This window comes from Artibeus jamaicensis, unplaced genomic scaffold (genome assembly GCF_021234435.1).
Source record: "Artibeus jamaicensis isolate MK-2021 breed Jamaican fruit bat unplaced genomic scaffold, CSHL_Jam_final contig_889, whole genome shotgun sequence".
NCBI lineage: Eukaryota > Metazoa > Chordata > Mammalia > Chiroptera > Phyllostomidae > Artibeus > Artibeus jamaicensis.
Window position 1 is genome coordinate 3,476,920 of NW_026522005.1, and position 22,514 is coordinate 3,499,433.

Genomic DNA, 22,514 nt, shown 5'->3' on the forward strand with positions numbered 1-22,514 from the left:
TCACCTATTGCGGATACCGGGATAAAGGCACAGTAAGACCCCTACAAAGCTGTACTGCCTTGCCATCAGTTGTTGTTACTTCCTCCCCTCTCATGTTTAGGCCATCACTTTAGGAGCCTTCTGGATGTCTGAACCACTCCATGACTTTCAGGCAACCGGAGTAAGAGCAATTGCTACTTCAAGGTCACTGGAATAGGGTGTGGGCCAGGGCACTGGAAGAACTTAATGAAATGCTAGCTTTCAAACTTAAACCATTTTTTTCAATAAAGGAAAAAGCAAAGAATGAGGAATGACAAATTCCAAAGTTGAAAATGGTTACTAAACTCTTCCAGATTTTCCCTACTAGTGAAAGTGTGAAGTTATAGAATAACTTCCCTGACTGAATAAGACATGCATACTTTACTCTTTTGAAACAGCAGTGTATTACCACCAGGTCATGGTCACCCTAATGACCTGATGGCGTTCACGTGCACCAACATGACAGAGCCCCTTAAGTCGCTAACTGACTGTGCTAGCAGTGAGACTGCTGTCTCTCCCTGAGCCAGCCTCACTCAGCTCCACACGCTGGCTCTCCCAGAGCATTCCAAACTCGGCAGCTCTGCAAACGGACCCCCTCAGCCTACCCAGTTCCTCCATCCTTCCAGGCTGGCTGTCTCCTTCATGAGGCCTGTTCAGTCACTCAGGCCCACACACTTCTCCCCTCTGAGACTACCCAAGGTACTCTTTAAGTGGCTATGCACAGGAAGGAACTGGAGTAGCTCTGAAGTGTCCCAGGCAGTGACTTTGGTGAAATGGGCTAACCTGCTCAGTGATGGATTCCCAACAGGCTTGGATAAGGTGAGCAGAGGTCCCTCCAAGCCCCTGAGGTTTACAATTTCACAAACACTTTGCAGTTATCACTTTGGCAGTTCTCTAAATCCTTCACCTGGAAATCTGGGTGTGATTGGTGGAAGAGTATGAACAATTGACGTACTTATTATCTAATAAAAAGTAAATGTTCATCCTAATTCAGATTCTATATTTTTATTTTTAGAATATACTACCGGTAGCAAGTATAAAAGTTTTAAGAAAAACACATAAGGAAAAAAAATGCTTAAAATTTTACCCATTAACTTTTTTTGGCAAATTAGACAAAAGGCTGCCACTATTTTATTTTATTGACAATAGAATAAAACTTACATATATAATAATATATATTATTACATATATACAATATAAGCAATATATATACGATATATATTGTATTTATATACAATAAAATAAAACTGTACATATATATATATATATATATATATATATATATATATATATATATATCAGCACACCTTAGTAAAACTTGGTTTGTAGAATTCTTTGTGAGTCCACTATGGTATTACTTACATGTTCTGCATACATGTGTTCTCTTTCAACTAAATTATCAAGGAGGTACTATGTCATATTTCTTTATAACATGGCTCGTTGATACCTATTAGATATGGATGAAAGAAGAAAGGGGAAGGAGAGAGGAATAAAACAAAAGAAGTAAGAGGGAGGAAGATCTCCTCCAGGGTTCTAAGTTTTCCCTGGTCAAGTGTTTTATGGGTTAAACATACATAAAGGAAGAGCGCCTGCCTGGCTCTTCTCAAGTTTGCTGAGGTAATTTTTTTCTTTTCTGAGTTCCTCTACTGGAGTTGATTCACTTACTGATGAAATGTCCTCAGGGCTGATGGGGGTCAGGTAAGCCAGTGCACAGTAAGCTACAAAACAGAGATGAAAGACAGGTGGTGGGCAGGGGGGGAGGTATTTGCTAAACCATTTCATTGAGAAATGCATGTTATACATATTTGATCTGTTAACTTGCTTTGGGATCCTGTTGGTTGAAACAAACAAAAAAGGCAGTTTCTAATACTCTGTTCTAATATAAGAAGCACGTCAAGGTTTTAGTAATAAAAACATTCTATTATTTTAGGCTTAAACAAACATGAATGTTTTTGAGCTATACAATTTTCCTTCAGATGTGTGGCGTGTATGCACAAGATGTGTGGTATACATGTATGTGTGTGTGTGTCTTAGAGTGTAAGGGGTAATTATTCTGTAAGTTCACACTTTCCCTATTAGGAAGAATCTGGAAAAGTTTAACACCAGTATTCATCTATGAAAAAAATCCTACTCAAAATATTTAAACCAAAGTGTGCTCACATTGTTTTTCATTAATTCTATATTACCCCTTGCTCAACTCTGCCTTAAACAATGCAAGTTTTATGAGCCGACTTTAACTATCACATGCATTCATTTTTACTTCAATAAGCTATAAACAATTGCACAGTCTAAATGAAATGTGGTACCTTCATTTCTTGGGATAAATTTAGCAGCAATATAGTAGACTTTTAAAATTCATAATTCTGGAATAGAATAGAGAGTCTAGAAATATATACACACATATGCTTGATTCATTTTACTAAATATGCAAAGGCAGTTCAATGAACAAAGGAAATCTCATTAAAAACTACTGAAACTATTGGACATTCGTAAGCAAAAATATAAACCTCAATGAATATGTTGCATCTAGAATGAAAACAAACTCTAAATGAATCACAGATATGAATAAAAGAACTAAAACTATAATACTTCTAGAAGAAGCTGACTTCCAGCCAAGATGGCAGCAGAGGCAGACATGGCTCCCCTCTTAGGACATTCACGTCAAAATTACAACTAAAATATACAACAGTGTTCACTCAGAAGTATCAGAAATTGAGTTGAATGGAAGTCTGACAAGTACAGAATTTAAAAAACCACTTCCATCCAGACTGGTAGGAAGGGTACAGATGCGCCACCCAACTTACTGGCCCACCCAAGATGCTTTTCCATATAAATGGCTGGTTTTGGCTGATGCTCCATATCTTCCTAAATCCTATCAAACAAGCAACTGCTGTTCTCAGTGAGCCCCAGGCAGGGCACTAGCAGCAGCCAGCCTAGATTCACAGCTAGGCTTTGCCTAGGGATCTACAAGCCCAGCACAAGTAGCAACCTTCTCCAATGGGTTTATAACTCAGGCAGGGTGGTCCCAGAAAAAACACGGTTGGGGGCTGACAATGGCCTCTACCACCTGGGAAACCCCAAGGCCAGTGCACTCAGTGGGCAGCTACAGACTATGTCAGAGCATCAATAGCCTGCCCCTGCACAAATGATCCTCCATGGAGGGAGGACGTTGGTGGTAATTGTTCACAACCAATCCTTGAAGCTCACTGGCCTGTGTAAATCCCTCCCACTGATCTGCCAACAGCAACCAAGGCTCAACTATAAGAAGAGGGTATACTGAGCCCATATGAAAGGTGCACCTCAAATATACAGCTTGGGTAATAGTGGAGGCTGTGCCACTGGACCCTACTGGACACCTACTGCATCAAGCCATGCTACAAGACATGGAGTCAAAGAAGCTCTACTGAATACATAAAAACAAACTGGGAGGCTACCAAAATGAGAAGAAAAAGAAACATGGGCCAAATGAAAGAATAGATCAAAACTCCAGAAAAAGAGCTAAATGAAATTGAGATAAGCAATCTATCAGATGTAGAGTTCAAAACACTAGTTATAAGGGTGCTCAAGGAACTTAGTGAGCACCTCAACAGCATAAGAAAGATCTAGTCAGAAAATAAGGATACACTAGCTGAAATGAAGAATGATTTACAGGGAAACACAGTAGAGTGTATAAAGCCAAGAACTGGATCAATGATTTGGAACATAAGGAAGCAAAAAACAACTAATCAGAACAATAAGAAGAAAAAAGAATTAAAAAAATGGGGTAGTGTAAGCAGTCTCTGGGACAACTTCAAGAGGTTCAACACTTGCATCATAGGGATGGTAGAAGAAGTAGAAAAAAAGCAAGAAATTGGAAATCTATTTGAAAAAATAATGAAACAAAACTTAACTAATTTGGTGAAGGAAATAGACATGCAAGTTTAGGAAGCACAGAGAGTCCCAAACAAGACAGACGCAAAGAGGCCCACTCCAAGACACATCATAATTAAAGTACCAAAGGTTAAAGATAGAGAATCTTAAAAGCAATAAAGGAAAAGCAGTTAGTTACCTACAGTGGCGTTCCCATAAGACTGTCAGCTAATTTCTCCAAAGAAACTTTGCAGGCTAGAAGGGGCTGGCAAGAAGTATTCAAAGCCATAAAATATGGGCACTCAAACCAAGATTGCTCTACCCAGCAAAGCTATCATCTAGAATCGAAGGACAGGTTCTAGTGCTTTCCAGACAAGAAAAAAAATGAAAGGACTTCGTGATCACTAAACCATTATTTATGAAATGTTAAAGGGACTTAAAATTTAAGAAAATCAAAATTATGAAAAATAAAATGGTAAAAAATACATATTTATCAACAATGAATCTAAAAAACAAACTAAGCAAACAAGAAAAACAGAGACAGAATCATAGATACAGAGAGCATTCTGATGGTTGCCAGATTGGAGGGGACTGTGGGGGAATGGGTGAAGAGATGAGGGGATTAAAAAGTACAAATAGGTAATTTAAAAATAGCCAAGGGGATGTAAAGTATAGTATAAGAAATGGAGAAGCCAAAGAACTTAAACACGTGACCCACGGTGGTGGGGGCATTGCTTTAGAAAATGAGGGGTGCTGGGTGGAGGGTGGTAAAGGGGGAAAATCAGGACAACTGTAATAGCATAATCAATAAAATATAATTAAAAATAAAACTTCTAGAAGATAGGAAAAAATCATTGAGATCTTAGGTTAGGCAAAGCTTTTGATGACACCAAAATCATAATCCATTTAAAAATAACAAATTTGGCTTCATCAAAATATAAAGCTTCTGATCTATAAAAGACTCAGTCTAAAAAAAAACATAATCTGGGAAAAATATTTGCAAAACAACATGTGATAAAAGACTTGCATCCAGAATATACAAAGAATTCTCAAAACTCAATAATAAAAAAACAATCCAATACAAAAATAGGGAAACACTTGAACAGGCACTTTACCTAAGAAGATATATAAATGGCAAATAGGCACATCAACAGATACCCAACTTATTAGTCACTAGGGAAATGCAAATTAAAGCCACAATGAAATACCAACACACACCTATCAGAATGGTTCAAACAGAAGAAAACAACCAAAAAAAAATCTGACTGTTTCAAGTGCTGGTTAGAAGAGTTAAAGTGAACCCTTACACTTTGCTGGTGGGAATACGAAATTGTACAGGCACTTTGAAACAATCTGGTAGTTCCTTACTGAGTTAAACATATTCTATTTGATCCAGTAATCTCACTTTTGGGTATTTGCCAAATAAAATGAAAGCTTACATTAACACGAAAACCTACACATGAATACTTCAGTGGCTGTATTCATCGCTTCAAAATCTGTGATAAACATGACACGGATCCAACAATAAACTTAATGTCACATTGAACCTGACCCAGGGAAACACAGATCTTGGATACCTTCTTGGAACATTCCACCTCCATGTAAGCCAGAACATGCAAGTTCTCATTAAGATCGCATTCAGTGCTATGGTTTTTTTAAGTGTTGGCCTATGTTAAGCTTAAAGAACATTTTTTGAAAATTAATTGGAAACACTAATTGACTCTTCAAGAGCCACATGGTTCCCAGAATTTTCCTTAATAAGAACAGCATGTTGAACAGATAGTTCTGAAAAGAAAGATAAATGCAAGTCTAAAAAGATTCCTGTTTTCTGATTTACGGAACTATTTACTGGCATTCACAAAAAGACAATAAAGAGCACTTTGTAGATGTAATTGCGCTGTGGCTGCTCCACTCGCAGGCCCTGGGGGTGGCAAATCTTTTCATGAGTCTGATGAGGCTTCCATAGGCCAGGGATTCTGCCAAAATGAAGTCACTTTTCCTTGGCCCATTCTCGACTATAAAGGAAACTGGATATTTTTAGATACAACTTTTCAAATTGATAATTCGGCTCCTGTATATTTCCTTACAGATGTTTCCATGTTTACAGAGGAGCATGCTTCAAATAGCTTTCATTTTAAACCAGGCTGGTTTTAATGAAAATGGGTCTGAATGGAGAGTTTTATGTAGCAGTTAGGCCTATGTCTGAAGTCTCGGAGTCTTCTTTATCAGGAGTCTTACTCTAAGTACAAAAGGGGAAAGAACACAGAAAACACCAGGCTGCTCCTTCAAACATAATTTGCATTCTAAAGTTTCCTTCTACCAGAACCATAAATTCTCTTCATTCCACCACAGCAGGCCGTTTGGTTGCTCTAGTCCAGTCCCTGCAGAATTCAGGAGAGCTCTTTTGTACTTCCACTTGCCATGCTGCTAAAGAAGAGAGGTTGATTGATCCTTCCTTGGAATGAGAGATTGGCTTTTAGGCCATAGTATAAACCACACACCATAGCTGTTTAATCAATGCTCACTCTTTTTCTCTCTTTCATCTTGACTCTCTCATTTCCAGTTTAGGTTGCATGTCCAATTACGGTATCAGAAAAAGAGCCTTAAGACACCAATTTCATCAGGTAACTTCCTTTCTCAAAATTTCCCAAATGGCTCCCAACATCCCATAGAATGAATAGTCAGAGCTTCTCTTACTGACATTCAAGGCCATCTATAATCCGACACTAATGTACTTTGAAATTCTCTAGCACATTTTTAAGACTATGATTTCTAGTGGGCCAGTCTTCTCACTGACTTCTGTGTTTAAATAGCAAGCCCTAAATAAATCCTTCGCTGTCCTCAAGTTCAAGCATATCTTTTGCATGAGGACTGGCTGCCTTATTGCCCATTAGCTCAGAATAGCCATAGTAATAGCTGCAATTGGTGGCTCCTGCACATCATGTCCTTCCCATACTTGATCTCACTCCATCGTCATAACAACTTGTAAAGAGGGTGTTTTGATCCCACTTTATAGATAAGGAAATTGGAGCTTAGTGACATTAAGTGACTTAAGACCACATTATTCTAAAATGGTGAAATCAAGAGTCTTTCCTATGACCATCTGACCCTAGAATCGCTGTTCTATCACTTCTGCTCTGAACCTTGACCAGATTTATCTTTAACATCACTTATGTGGCACTTAATCCCATTTGGTCTTGCACAGCTAATTACATGGTTCACTTGCGCTTATCACCCCAATGTGGTGGTTAGAGGGCAGCAACTTTGCGCTTACTAACATACCACCGCCATCGACGTCCACTGGCACGGTGACAGGGACACAGCAAGGAGACAGTGGGGGAGTGTGGCTTGAAATCTTACATTCATCCTCCTTTTGAACTGGATTTTCCCACTGGCTGCCTATGTCTGTTAATAGCACCATTATTCTTTGCTGAGTTATTGTTATCAAATCAAATAATATATCTTTGCATTTTTCCCATAAAACAAACAGATATTGTGGCTCCTGAAGGATATGAAAAGGGAGGTGAGCTTGACTCCAATATTATTTGTCCAGAATTAATAAAATATTGAAAGAATGGAGCTCATTATCTGAAGAAGAATCTTTATTTCTAATAATACATGTTGAATTTTTACATTATCATACCTCAATTTCCTAAAATGGGTTCATTCAAATAAAAATTTAATTAATTTCATTTCCTACAATGCAATAAAAATGAAATAATTTGAGATTCTATAATGTTTCATTATGGAAGATTGATAGTGTAAAAAATAGAAAGCATATATCTGTGTTTAACATAGACATTTTGTTCTAGTCACTTTGGCTGATGATTTCTTTAAAATAATATAATAAAATATTATTCAACCATAAAAATAATGAAATCTTGCCATTTGCAGCAACATGGATGGACCTAGGGGGTATTAATGCCAAGTGAAATAAGTCTGACAGAGAAAGACAAATGCCATATGATTTCACTTACATTAAAATCTAAAAAAAACAAAATAAATGAACAAAAGAAAAAAAGCAGAGAACAAATTGATGGTTGCCAGATGGGAGGGCAACTGGGGCAGGGACAGAGGAGGGGATTAAGATGTACAAATTGGCAGGTATAAGAAGTCACAGGGATGGAAAGTACAGCACAGGAATATAGTCAATTATATTGCAGTGACTATGTATAATGTCAGATGGGTGCTAGAATTGTTGGGGTGATCACTTCGTAAATTGTACACATTTCTAATCACTACGTTGTACACCTGAATCCAATATAATACCGTATGCTAGCTATAGTTGAAAAAAAAGAGGTCTACATAGTACAATGACAAATATTGCTGTCCTTTGGGTTTCCTATCTTTTCTGCAAACCACGTCTACATTAAATAAAACATACTTCTTATTCATTGCCTCCTAGTAGCATGTTCATTATGGAACTTTCAGCATTGCCAGAAAGCATTGTGCTTGTTTAAAGGCTCATGTCTTACTGCTGAATTTTGTAAAGGATCTTTGCCAAGAGTGAAAATGGTAACTAATTTTTAAAAGAGAGGTTAAAAGATTTTAAACTTGATAAAAAAAATCTTTTGTGAATGAGATAAAATCCTTGCTAAACTTAAACAACTGCTAGGTTTTAGATGTGTATTCATTTCCTTTATTTGGTAGAGGAAAAAAAAAAGGACAACCGCAGGGACTATTCAATCTATAAATCTGCTTCCAGACATATGCTGTGTGCATTTTCATAAAGACTTTTATTATGCAGTCCTTAAGCAACATATCCATGCCAGCTGGGTGGACTGGAATATAAAACACATCTCTCTGAAGAAGCTATTATTGGGTCAATAATATGCTAATTAAAAGGATGTGTGCAGCCATCTGTGGGGGTCCCCAATGGCATAGGCTTGTTTCTAGAACCCTCCATGCTGCAGTATCTTATGTTGTCTCTGTTATTATAGTTTTATGGATGTCTGAGACATGGTTGTTGATGATGATGGGAACAAAGATGTTGAAGAACATGGTGGATTCAAAAGATATGTTTTGTGCTGAACAAGGATGTACAATCGTTACACATAGCTGGGTAGACTTAAAGCATTTCTACAAAGTCAAGCTGCTGTAATGACAATACTATGCAGAGTGTACTGGCATCTCATTACACCTACATCTTCACGATACTTGTACATAGTAAAACTGCATTTGAATCAGATGAGATGTCCAGTGAGAGTAACTAGGTGAATAAATGTAGACCCCAGCTCAGCACTTTGAGAAATGTAAGAATTTAGTTTTGCAATATTAAGTGTTGGGTGAAGATAAGAGGAATAAAGAGAATGAGCTACATTGTCTCTGGCTTTGAAAATGGAAAAAGTCATTTTGTACATGTGATTGAAGGTTGGTTTGATGCAGCTCTTAAGAGATACACAATTTTTTAAACTGTTTATGCAATTACAGTTGTTCCTGCTTTTTCTATCTTTCCCCACCTCCACCCCTTCCCCTCCCCAAGTCAATCCCCATGTCGTTGTCCATGTCCATAGGTTGTGTATAAATGCACTTTGGTTAACCTTTCTCCATCTTCCATCCAGTCCCCTCTCTCCCCTCTGGACACTGTCAGTGTGTTCTATGTACTTATGCTTCTGTTTTTATTTTGTTTGTCAATTTATTATGTTCATTAGATTCTACAATAAGTGAGATCATGTGGCACTTGTAACATTCTCCAGGTCTATCCTTGCTGTCAGAAAAGGTAAGCATTTCTTCCTTTTTATTGCTGCATAGTATTCCATTGTGTAAATGTACTACAGCCTTTTTATCCACTCACCTACTGATAGGCACTTAGAAATGCACATATTTTTGCTTCAAAAACTGTGTCTCACTATTTCAATGATAATAAAATTACTTGGAACTGCCAAAATACTTGAGTTTTATATTGTCAAGTATTTTGTAGCCCAGCTCTATTTCCCAGGCCTTACCCAGTTCATTTCTATCATAGGCTGCCCTTAGGAGTTTCCTCATTTCTGTATTTGTCCTCTTTTCAATATAACAGCATGGAGCATTAGCTGGAACACTAATGGAACAGCATGGAACACTTCCCTTGTTAAGCTGAGGGACAAATAAGCTATGTCAAAAAGATAAAAGATGTCTTGAATATACTGAGAGCTGAGGCCTGGTCTCATGAGTCTAATGAAGACAGAGCTAGGTGGTGTTTCCAGGGACTTCTGGGCCCTTTGGTGATTGGTAAACCTGATGTGGTTCACAAAACCAGCCTTGGCTGGGGCTGCTACATGATTTTTCTCTCCTTTTCTGTATTCCATGTAGGTGGAATTGCCATAGATTCCCCAACTCAAATCTGGAAATGTATAAAATCACTGCTCTAGTTTCAACAACCTGCTATTACAGACATTTATTTCCATGGAGATGGTATAAGGCTTCTCCAAAAAATAAATAACCAACACCTGAACTCATTGGGTTCTCATTCCCACACAGCCGTAAGCAGCTAGAGTTGAGCAAGTGTGTCTGGTCCCTATGGTATGGCTCAGGTCCCCTTTGTCACATTTCTATTGCCTAGATGGTCCCTGCAAGCATCTGAATTTGCAATCTCTATAGAATTTAGAGTAATATATACTGCAGAAGGCCTTTAATAGTCTTATGCTTTTCATATTTGTTTAAATCAAACCAAACCTGGCTTTTACTAAGATACATATATGACTAATTTTAGGATGACACTGAATGTATAAGTGTATTTGAGAGGTGAAGGGGGTAGAGCCAAGGAAAAAGCACTAAGATTGATAGAAGAACCAAGTTCTCATCCAGGGTTACTTTAGACTCATTTCTAGGCCTCAGTTTTTTTTGGGGGGGTCTACAAGTGTCTGATTTATGCCATTAAAAATATAAAAACAAAGTTCAGAAAGACCAAAATACATACTTACATGTTATATGTCAACTGCATTCATCAAAGCACCGATATACATCACAGAGATAATAGAGTTAGTGTCAAGGCTGTGTTGACCAGTGTTAACGATATTCAAGAAGAGCCATCTGGAAAAATAGTAGTTACCTTTTGCTTACCTATATGCAACAGTGTTTTGACAATATTTTGCAATTTTACCAGAACTTATTGCTGCTCAACAATATTGACATACTCCTTCATATTTCCCAGCATCCCTTGAGTTAGGGTGGCCACATGACTGATTCTGACCAATGAGTGAATGTCATTTGTGTAATTTCCAGGCTAGTCTGGTTAAGGGCACGTCTTCCTTCCTCACGCCCTTCTCCCTACTCTCTAGACCTTGTTGGCTCGCTTCGAGTAGGAGTCAGCAGGGCCTCGCGGTGGAGGCGCTTTGGTCTCTCCAAGTCTCTGATTAGAGGGGAGTTGCCCAACCCATGTCAGGTGTGTATGTGAGTGACAAATAAACTTCTGGTATAGTAAAAGCCACTGCAATTTTGGGATTTATTTGTCATCACAGTGTAACTGAACTTTTTAATATTAACCAATACAAGACAGCAAATCAACTGGATGCTAAAGCTGATAAAAAATTGCAACTATCATCTGCGACCCCCAATTTCAAATTTTTGTATCTATCATAATGCTTTCATTCATTGCAAATATCACACTAAGCTTACATTATAAGTTTTTAAAGTCCTCATTGTTCTTACTGATTTTGATAATATAAATATTTTAACTTACAAAATATGTTTATACTAATTAAACACTAATATATTCTGTTTCAGGTATTAGGGCTCCATGAAATATTTATGTGGAATAAAAAGGGTTCCCTTCTAAATGTGTTGAAAAATCACTAGACTAAATTATATCAAAATTTCCATAATAATGAAAATTCTATAATAATGAGATTCAATAACAATAAGTTGAGCACTTCCCTCCTTGCAACAAAAACAAAACTACTGCCTTGAAGAGAAAAAGAAGCAGAGACCCCAAATATGGGACTCATGCTATTTCACTGCGCTGTTACCCACGTTCCACTAGGGGTAACAGGTGGGAAGAATTACTGGGAGTTGTAGGAAGTCCTAGAAGAATGGATGAATACTGTTCTTTTTTATTCAGTTTTCAGAAAAGGAATATGAGGCTATTAATAATGAAACTCACAATAATGCTTAGGGCAAAAGCATGTGGCCACATTTCCATCTCAACTCCATTGTTAGAACTGTGATATTATCTGTATAGCTATATATTTCTGAGTAATAAACTACCTCAAAACCTAGAGGTAGTTTATAACTAGCCCAGAGGCTTAAACAATAGGAAGCACTGATTGCCTCACAGTTTCTGTGGGAATTCCAGAGTGGCTCGGCTGGGGGATCGTGACTCTGAGGGTTCTGCTTCCAAGACAGCACATCCATATTGTGGGCAGGCTGGTGCCGAGGGGCCTCAGTTCCTCCCCACGGGGACCCCTCTCAAGACTCAGTGCCCTCATGACGTACCGTCTGGCTTCCTCAAGGAGTGACTCAAGAGACAGCAAGGTGGAAGCCTCAATATCTTTTGTAACCGAGCCTCAGAAAGTGCACTATCATTTCTGCAGCACCCAGCCCTGTTAGTTACACTGGTCTGCTCTTTTCAGTGTGGGAGGGACACAGAGGGTGTGAACACCAGGGAGTGAGAATTACAGGGCGCCATCCTGAAGGCTGGCCACAACACAGACCTCCTCTGGGAGGAAAAATTCCATCCAAAATTGAACGTGTAAAGCAGACACATATTCAAACTGTGTTTATCAGTTGGGAGTGAAATTTTTCTCCAATTATGTTCATCTTAATCATGCTTTTCAAAAAATGTTATGTTTTGAGAAAAACGTAGAGAATTTTCATAAAGACTTGCATATTTGCAAAGGGACGGGCTCGCCTCCAAAGAATGGACTTTCCACTGGAAAATATGCAGTCAAAAGGAAGCACTAACACCTTACTGACACAGTAAGTTTGTTAATCATTCTCTTATTCCCTGATACCCAATTAAAAGAAACCTTTCAGCTGTCTTTAACACCTCATGTACTTCACCTCATCCAATCCAAGAGTAAAGAAGGATATGTGTACTGGACTTCCTAGAAATGGGAACTTCAAGGCAGGATCTAAATATCGTAATGAATAAATAAAATAATGTGTCCAGGAAAATGTATACAGAAAGGTTCTGATATAAGACAAAACACTCTCTGGGAGGGTGGGGGAACTTGTGCTAAATTAGCTCCCTTTACATTTTCCCCACCCAGTTTGTTTTCAGCTGCATATTACCATTTCATCTTCATTTCCTCCATCTATGCAAACACAGCCCTGGAACCACTCAGCGAACTGCCTTTTTCACTGCCTTTTTCGGAGCAGCCTCTTGCCACCCCTTCCCTGACTATGTAATTACCATTCAAATGCCGTTCCTGGTTTGCCTTGGAGCAGGGTCGGGTTGAATGTCACTGCTCGTGGTGTTAGGACCTATTCTGTCTTGTGAGACAGAGAAACCAGAAAGCCCCTACACGGGCACTATTTCTAAAAATAAATACTACTTCACCATTCTTGACCATAGCAATGGGTTTAGTTATCGACAAAAAACAATTTTATTATAAACTGATTGACTTCCTATTAAAGAAGGGATGAGAGAGGAGGAGGCTAGGAAAACATTTCTGTAAAGCTCTGCTTTAAAGCACTGAAGGCTGCAGCTGATCAGTTAGAACCGGGACAGCACAGGGAGAATCAGATGAAGCCCACATCAGTGAAGAGTGAAGTAAGGCCAAAGTTTGGCTCTTTCGAGCCAAAGAAAGAGGCTGCAAACAGATGGCAGCAAAATTAAAGCATCTGATTAAGCTGGAGGTCTTAGGTGGCTGTCAACTAACAAATACAGATGAATTAGGAGGACCTGACAGATCAGAAACAGGGTTGAGAAACCAGTCACACTCAGCTCTAAATAACTGTTGATCATGCTGCTGTGGAACTTCATGCATTTGTAAATAAGGATTAATTACATTGAAGATATCTAAAGTGAAAAAAGAATTATCTGAAAAAATGTCTAGATAACTTTAACAAAACATGGGGGTTAAAACGGGGGAAAGATATTAAAGGTATTATCTTGTTGAATAAAAAAACAATTTACAAAATAGCATTACGTTTAATACAGTATTATTTTAATACTGTTCTACTTTTGCATATGCAAAATATATAAATATACATGGCATAAAAATAGCTTTGTTAGGACACAGATCAGATTTTTGAAGTGGTAACTATGGGAACATTTGTGCACCTCTGTATTATTTAAATTAAAAAAGAAACTTTAAAAACATCCTTTTAAAATAACTTCAAAAACAGTAAACTCACCAAAATATATTTTCAAAACACGGAATCCCTCATTTTTTGGTGCTGAGAAGCTTCCTGCGTGTTGTAAGTAAAACATTCACAGTTAAATCTTTTACACTGGGGCAGCCCGGGGTTCACTGTGATCTCCCTTCAAAAAAACCTGCCTTGGAGCTGCAGTCAGTGGCATCCTCCTCAGCCAAGGCCACGCTCCTCCAGGGCAGCACCAGCCAATGACTGAGGATGGTAAGGGCACGATCTCCGGGCCTGGCCATTTCCTTGGAGGAACCTCCTCTGACCACAGTCCTTGCTCCCAAATTCCCCTGTGGGTTGGTCTCACCTTGGTCAGACCTACAGCCTCATCTGAGGGTCTCCCTCCCTCCTCCTCCTTCCCCCTCCTCTCCTTTCAGTTGTCAAAATCACATAGTAGACAAAGGCTTTCCCTCCTTGGTTCTGCTTTCTTTCCTTTTTTATTCTTTGAAGTCATTATCTCTACCCCATAAAGCTTTTGCACTTCTAACTCTATATCAGCACCTGCTTCTTGGAGCATCCAACCGACACTGACATCTTTAGGGGGGTTATACAATTTACAAGAATTCTTCTTTCTTTCTGAGAACCCCTCTCTCCATCCCTACCCTGTAATCCCTTGCCAAGCCTTGTATTTTTTATCATAGGACTTTGCCCTGACATTATTGGCTGTTTAGGGAGAAGACACACGACCCAAACTACACCGATCACCACTGTGACCTATAACAAATTCTCCCCAGCTCCCCTTCTGTGTGGTGCCTGCTAGCTCAGGTAGATGTCTATTACTTACAGCCAGAATTCTTAACTAGTATATTCAATGATGGTCTCTCACTTTTAGTGTACTCATGCACCGCACTTTATTTTATGTAAGTTCCTAGAAGGCAAGCTGAATAAAAGTATCGACATAGAAAATATCCTTTTCCAGTGACTTCCATCATAAAATAACAAATTTATGTCTTTAAAAGGCTTGATTCCAAGAAATGAGGAAAATGTGATGCTGGGAATTGAGCACCGATTTTGAGCCAGTTACAAATCCCAGCTTTGCATGAACTGGGTGCGTCCCTGGGCAAGTCGCTTCACTCTCCTGGGGCTTGGTTTTGTGATTTATAAAATGCAAGGTTTTTTAGACTGGGCTGTTTCTCAGGTCCCTTCCAACTGTATAATTCAATAATGTGCTTAGTACAATTTCTCCAGAGACTACGAAGAGTGTCTGGCACATAATATGTGCTCAATAAATATGTTTTGAATTGTACAAATTAATAATTATGAACTTGAAGGATATTTTTGAGACTTTAGAAACAAGTAAATAAAAAAGTTTAATCTTGAGAACGAACAGAATATGATTTATTTTTCTCTCTTCTTTAAGTTTTGTGTAATTTTTAGAATGTTGCTTTCTTCCCTCTCCAGCTCAGGCCTCATCATCTAGTATTTTAGCTTTTTTTGCAAGTACCCTTATCCCTGTTACTGCTTTCTCCTGTTAAACCTGAACTCGAGTTAAACCCAAACTCCAGTTAAACCCCTTAAACGTGGTCCTCCTCTGAAAGGGCCCCATTCAAGGAAGTGTATGTGCTGGCTGGTGACTCCTGAATGTGACCCAGGCATTTGGTCATTCCCAAAACCCAGTGGCTTGTGGGGCAAGCTAGCTTGAAATTACTCTAATTAAATATTCCCATTAAAACTCAGTGGCTTCACTTTAACCTTCGTGGTATTGTCTTGACCTAAAAAAATAAAAAGAAAACATCATAGCATTATTTAATCCTCATGGCAGCCCAAAGTGGTAGGTTTACAGAGGTTAAGTGATTGGTGCAAGGTCACACAGAGGAACTGGGATTCAAATCCAGGCAGTCTGCTTCCTGGTACTCTAAACCACTATGTGTCACTGCCATTCACCACCCCTCCTCCTTTCGCTCCCAAATGACGTGTAAGAGTGAGCAGAGAGGCAGCAGGCACGGTCCGTGGGAAGAACGTGTCTGGCGGAATGTGGGGTTGTGCCTGGCCCGCCTCACACCCAGCCATTGAATCTGAGTCTCATAAAATTGCTGACAATGGTATCTGCTCTGACTACTTCAAGTTAGAAAATTATATAAAACATTTTAGGAAAAAGGCCATAAAAATGTTTCTTTAGAAAAGCAGTATACAAAATGGTCTACTAAAACTATGTAAAAAAAACAGAGGCAGTTTTTCTTTCAATGCAAGGTTATGGATCTTTTTTTTCTTTTTGATTGTTAAGTTTTACTTTAGGTCATTTCTAATTTCCTTCTTTTGGCTTTTCAGCATTTTAAAATTTCTTTGATTAACACGTATTCATTTATATGTTAATTGATTCAGCCAACAAATACGTACTTAATTTTGCTATAGACCAGACATCATATTAAGGTGAAAAAGAAAAAACAATAGAAGATATTTTGATATTTGTATGGAAGTTCACAAACATTCTAAATGATACACAAAAGTAAAGATCATTACATAATAGAGGTAAGGAATTTTTTCCTTTAAACTCTATCTTAAATATTGTTTCTAAGCCCACTTTTGAAATCAGAGAGTAAAAAAGTCTTCACACACCTCTGAGTCCTTAAGAGAAACAAGATCTTACGGGGGATAGCTTATCTGTCAATAATGCTGAACAAATGAGTGGTGATCAGACCTTTTCAAAGTGGCAGACAGAGCAGTCATGGGCACTGCTTCCTACCAGTTCCAGATTAAGTGGCGGCAAATCTTGCCAGCAACAGTCTGGTTAAATAGCCAATGTGATTAATGGAAACTAGAAAGACGGTATAGGCCATGAGGAATATTTCAAAATGACAAAGAGCTCAGAATTGGATTAGATTATTGTACTTCAATAATACAGATAGCATCTCCATGTCTGGAACTGAAAATCACAGCCATTCCCCTGGAGCCTAACAGTTTTACTTACTACAGTGGTGGGAGCCATAGAGGAAGAACAGGAATTGGGAAAAGCCACGCAGATAATACCGACACCATCTCCAGCCCCACTCCAATCTATTGTCCACATTGAGGTCAATGTTTTATAAAGCAGATATGCTCATGGTACTGCTGGGCCGAAAATCCTCCGATGGCTTCCCTCCGCTTTGTTTTCCCGAATGTTTTCCTTTCGTGGCCAACCAGCCCCTGAATCTTCTGACTCCTGTCTCCCCATTCTCCTTGGACTTCAGCCATGCTTCCTTCAGATCCTAAAACTCCTTGTGCTCTTTCTTGCTCCCTCCACAAGCAGCCCACTTCGGTCTCTCTACTTCCGGACGCCCGCCAGGTGGCAGCTTAGTGGATTCGTCCTTGGAGAACCCCTCCCTGAAAACTCTTGACTGGGTCAGGTCTCCTGGTATGTGCTCTCTCACAGCGCGTTGTTCCTGTCACGGCCCTACTACGCTGTTACAGTTAAATATGCATTGGTGTGATTGTTTTCTTTCTGACCATCTCTCGACCAAACTGCAAGCTCCTTGATGCAGAAACCATTTCTATCTATTTTGCTCCCCACTGTACTCCTAGTGCAAATACTTAGGACACTTGGTGACTAAAAGGATGAATAAATGCAATTTACAAAAAGCAACACAGGTTTTGGCACATTTTGTATCACTGTGGCAGACTGGCTAGATGCTGACTCCTTAAGTCTTTTCTTCCTAGCACTCAGACGTTTATTGCTCAGCCTCCCTTCCACTTGGGTTCTGGAGACACATGACTGTGCCGTGGCCAATAGGATGTGTGCAGGAGTGATGTGATGCTTGCCCCTCCCAGGACTGGCAACACAACACACGCGGTCTTCTGGACGGCGCTGTGTCCCGGCTGGAAGGTGAAGACACTGAGACGATGGGAGGAGCACTGAGGGGAAGAGCCAGGTCCTGAGTTACCACATGGAAAGGGCCCCGCCAAATGTACTGGGCTTGGCTTGCGTGAGAACATAAAAGTTGATTAGGTTAAGCTGCTTTGATTTTTTAAAAAATTACTACAGTGGCTAGAGCTAATTACTCTGATTAATACAATTACTTATGTCACTAAACTGTATCTCATTCTGGATATAGAATAAAGATAATGACACTGAAGTAGCCTAGTGATATATCAGAGCGTTAGCCCTTCTGAAGTTAACATCCTCGGATTTTGCTCCATTAGATTTCAGTTAAAAAGAAAGTAAGGATTTAAAAATTAACTCTGCTGTGTACTTTCCCTCCTATCTTAGTCAAAGGGAAGGAAGTCCTGAAGTCTAGGATGCAAGGAGAAGAAAACCTGGTCAGAAAAGACCTGACCGAATTAAAAATGAGATGAAGCCACCGAATGACTGGTTGTTAATTAGAGTGAATGTTCCCAAACCGACAGGTGAGATATTCGGCATTAGGCCCCCTTTTTTCCATAAAAGTGCAGCAGAAAAATCTTAATTATTTAAAACATGCAAAATAGATCACATCACTCCCTTTCTAACACCTTTAAAAAGGTTTACATCGCTTTATAAAAAAATAAAATCGAAGATTCACAGAGGAGCCCAGCTCTCCCAGGACTGGGTCACCGTCTAAACCTCGGCTCCAACTCTGCCTCCTTCCCCTTCCTTCCAGATACACCAGCGTTCCTTTAGTTTCTGGAACTGCAGGAGGTTCCTCCCACCACGGGCCTTTGCATGTGCTGTCCCCGCTCATTCCTCCTGGTTAACTACTACTTATGCTTGAGTTCTCAGATCAAGTGTCACTCCTTTAAGTACACCTTCCCCAACCCTCCAGATGAGAGCAGAATCTTGCCTGATTGCCCATTAGAAACTTCTTATCAAATATCCCAAAGTCCAGCACCTAGTATGTTCCCAATAATCCTTTATTAATTGATGAGGTATAAGGTCATGGGAGACAATAAAGAATAATAGGAACATAAAGGTTTTACATTATGAACTAGAAAACCCTTGAGCCAATCTTCTCTTGAGATGTGAAAGATCTTTAATGTTCCAGCCACTGACAGATCTCTGGTTTTTCAGGTGGGGCAGCAGGACACTCCTCAACGTAAAGCCCAGGGGGTCACTGAGACGTATACAATGAGCATTTTGTAAAGAGGCAAAAATGAAAGTGGAAGATTCCGTTCTTGGTCAGCTTTTAGAAACTTTAGGTCAACAATTGAAAAACTAACAAACCAGTAGTCACAAGTGACTGCAGAGGTAACACTACACAGTACTCAAAACAGAACTGGCTACTGCTACCTGCAACCACAGGGATGAACCGCACAGACGATGTGCTGAATGAAAGAAGCCAGACGCAAAAGAGCACATGAATCCACTTACACAAAACTCAAAACTGGCAAAACTCAGATATGGTGATAAAGGTCAGAATGGTGGTTACCTCTGGGAGACTGATGGGAGGATGCACCAGGAAGCTGCTGGAAATATTGCGTATACACAGAGGTGCATACAACGGAAAAGTTCGTTAGGTTGTAGACTTATCATTTGTGTGCTTTACTATACGTAAGAGGTAGTTTAATAAAAAAGAAAACAGGGACTCCACTGCTGAAAACCTTGCATGGGCTCTCTCCCAGTCCATCGGGTTAAGTTAAAATTTCTCAAGAAGGCCCGCAGAGCTTTTCGGAATCCAGCCCCGCCCCACGCTCTCCTCTCAACCCACAGTGCTCCACGCATGCGCAATAGGTTCCAGGCTGGCGCTTCTTCATGAAATGCCCTAGACACGTCATTCCATTGTTCACCTCCATGCTGTGCCCGCTGCCCAGAGGGGAGCAGGCCTGCTGTCCACTGACACCCCCTCTTCCCCAGGGAACACCTCCACTCTGCCCCCTGGGTGAACACACCCCAGCTTCCCTGGGGCTGAGTTAGAAGCATCTTCTCTTCTGTCCCTGTGTATTTTTCATCCTCCCTATAATTTATGACAATTATTACTCTGTATTTTAGTTGACTATTTACACGTGCCCCCCCCCCCCCCACTAAACTTAAGCCCCCTTGAAAGCAAGAACCAGGTATTAATCAGCTCTGTGTCCTTAGCTCCTAGCATGGTGCCTATCACACAGAAGGTGCCTGATAAATATTTGTAGGGCTTGAAGTAAAAAAAATAAATAGTTGAACATATACAACAGGTGACAAAGAACAAGAGGACATTTTTTAACAATTTTTAGTTTAAAGAAACTACAACCTTTCAGAGTATAAGAAGCTAAATATAGATGAAGAATCAAAATGAATAGTCATAAAAATAAGGTTTTTTTTTTAATCCTCACCTGAAGATATGCTTGTAGATTTTAGAGAGAGAGGAGGGGAGTGAAAGAGAGAGAGAAAAAAAGAAATAGAGAGAGAGAGAGAGAGAGCAAAAGAAACATCGATGTGAGAGAGAAACATCGATCACTTGCCTCCCATCAGCAGCCCAACCAGAGATCCAACCCACCGCCTAGGTTGGTGCCCTGCCAGGAATTGAACATGCAACCTCTAGGGGTCAGAAGATACTCCAACCAACTGAGACACTGGCAGGTCAAAGGAAATAAAGCTGTTGTGGTTGTTTTTTAAATCCCAACTTTCATAAATTAAACTTAACAGATTAAGGGGAGAGAAGTGGCAATGACAATAATTTGGGGGTTTGTGTTTGTGGGTTGCAGGCTATGAGTTAGGTCAGGATATTCAGAGTAATGGCAGTAATAATACTTAATTGCAGTATCTAACATTTATTGAATGCTTACTATCTACTAGGCAATTTACATTCATTATCTGACTTAACCTTCAAAGCAATCCCAGGAAGGTCTGCTATTAGTCTCCATTTTGGGCAGTAGGAAACCGATGCCCCCAGAGGGGAGCAGCTTGCTGTAGGTCCCTCCGACAGGATGCAGCAGGGCTCGGACTCCAACCCGGGCCTCGGGGGCCCATGTGGTAGGGTGACAGGCAGAAAGTGACACAGCCTCTCTCCCCTGTGTCTACTTGTAGCATTAAACATGCACAGTTGGAGACTGACCCTTGGGAAAGAATGCCTGGGAGTCCCAGAGGTACGGAAAGTGGGGCCCTAAAAATAGGCCCATTATAAAACCACATATGAAGCTGCGTGGTGATTTCCTATAAGGCATTCATCTCAGTACCTACTGGGATAAAACAGAACCACCCTGGAGGAACCCACAAGAAGACGGATCTGAAGAAACGGCTACTGATGGCCACATGCCAAAAAGAAAAAAAAAGGAGACAGAGAGAACACCAGGACTCCCCATAGTCTTATGATGGGCGCATGGGGCCTGAAACAACCCACAGCAAACAGCATAGTAAATGGCCTGGCAAGCTGAATGCCATCTGGTTTATTCTGGGCAAATCTCAGACACAGTATTTTTCGTGTGGCTTCCTAGGGTTCTGCGTATTGGAGAGTGTGCCCATTTGCTTGGCCTCTCTCCCAGCTGGCTGCAGTGAAAACGACCTCCCTGGCCACAGCAGGCCGCCATCAGAAGAACCACCAGCCTCTTAGAGACTCTTAATGTGGTTCACTCCTGGTCCTGGTACTCAACTGAAAAGGAGGAGTAATAAAAGTGCCCCCAAATGAACATGTGTATTCCTGGCACCTTTACCAAATTACGTTGCCAGATTTTTTAATATGTTATTCCTCAAGGTACCTTCCAAAACCAACATTTCCAGGGTGTTCTGCTACTCTAAAGTATAGCTTAAAAATTTTTTTCAGGTCATAGGGGAAGGCGAACAGACTAATTTTTTACACTGACAGGCCTAGAAAAAATAACAATGCATTGCCTGTATTACACAATGGGGCCTTGTACTTTTACAGCTAAGCTGCATTAAAATACAGTCAGTGGACCTAGAGTAAATCAATTTAATGACCTCAGGTGATGACCCAGGGGATGTCCATTCTTACAGCAAATCCCAACCATTCAGCCTCCGCCACAGTTTTAGCTCCATCAACATCTCTGAAATGTCAATGTGAGATGTATGTTTTGGCTCTAAAGAAATGACAGCTCCTGGACTTAAGGAAAAATAGTAGATTTTACAGCAAAGTGCTGATTCTGTTTTACCCACAACAAAGGGACTTATAGCCAATAATTTTTCTAAATGTTATTCAATTAAACTGCGGAGTAAAATGTGAAGTACCATTTGAACAATAACAAGTAGTATGACCTGTCGTGACTCCCTCCTAAAGACAGGATTTTCCCTAACATGCTGTGTGCTTCTTTCTAGTTGTTCAGCTTCTCTAGTAAAGAACCACTTTCAGCCACTAATCACTGATGTTTCTATATTTTCCTCCACCTCTTTTAGATCTGTGCACATTCTGGAACACAGTGATGAAGGGGAAGAAGAACAGGGGTACTGAGTGGGGAGACTAAAGGATACAGAAGGAAGAGAAGTAATGAGAACAGCAAAGGAGACTCTGGGAAAAGGAGGAAAGCCAGGCACAGCTGATAAC

The 22,514-nt window shown here is 39.9% G+C and overlaps 1 protein-coding gene across 3 annotated transcripts in view; it reads right to left on the reverse strand.

The window, feature by feature from the left end:
* The window catches only part of SCFD2 (sec1 family domain containing 2), a 320,652-nt gene that overhangs the window by 129,758 nt on the left and 168,380 nt on the right, over positions 1 to 22,514 (reverse strand). Inside the window, exon 6 of one of the 3 annotated variants that reach the window (XM_037134597.2) lies at positions 1,343 to 1,736. The exons of the other annotated variants lie outside the window; for them this stretch is intronic. Coding sequence (XP_036990492.2) covers positions 1,576 to 1,736 — 161 coding nt within the window. The 3' untranslated portion in view covers positions 1,343 to 1,575. Of the gene's footprint in view, positions 1 to 1,342; positions 1,737 to 22,514 lie in introns of those variants that run through there. 3 annotated transcript variants of the gene reach the window in all.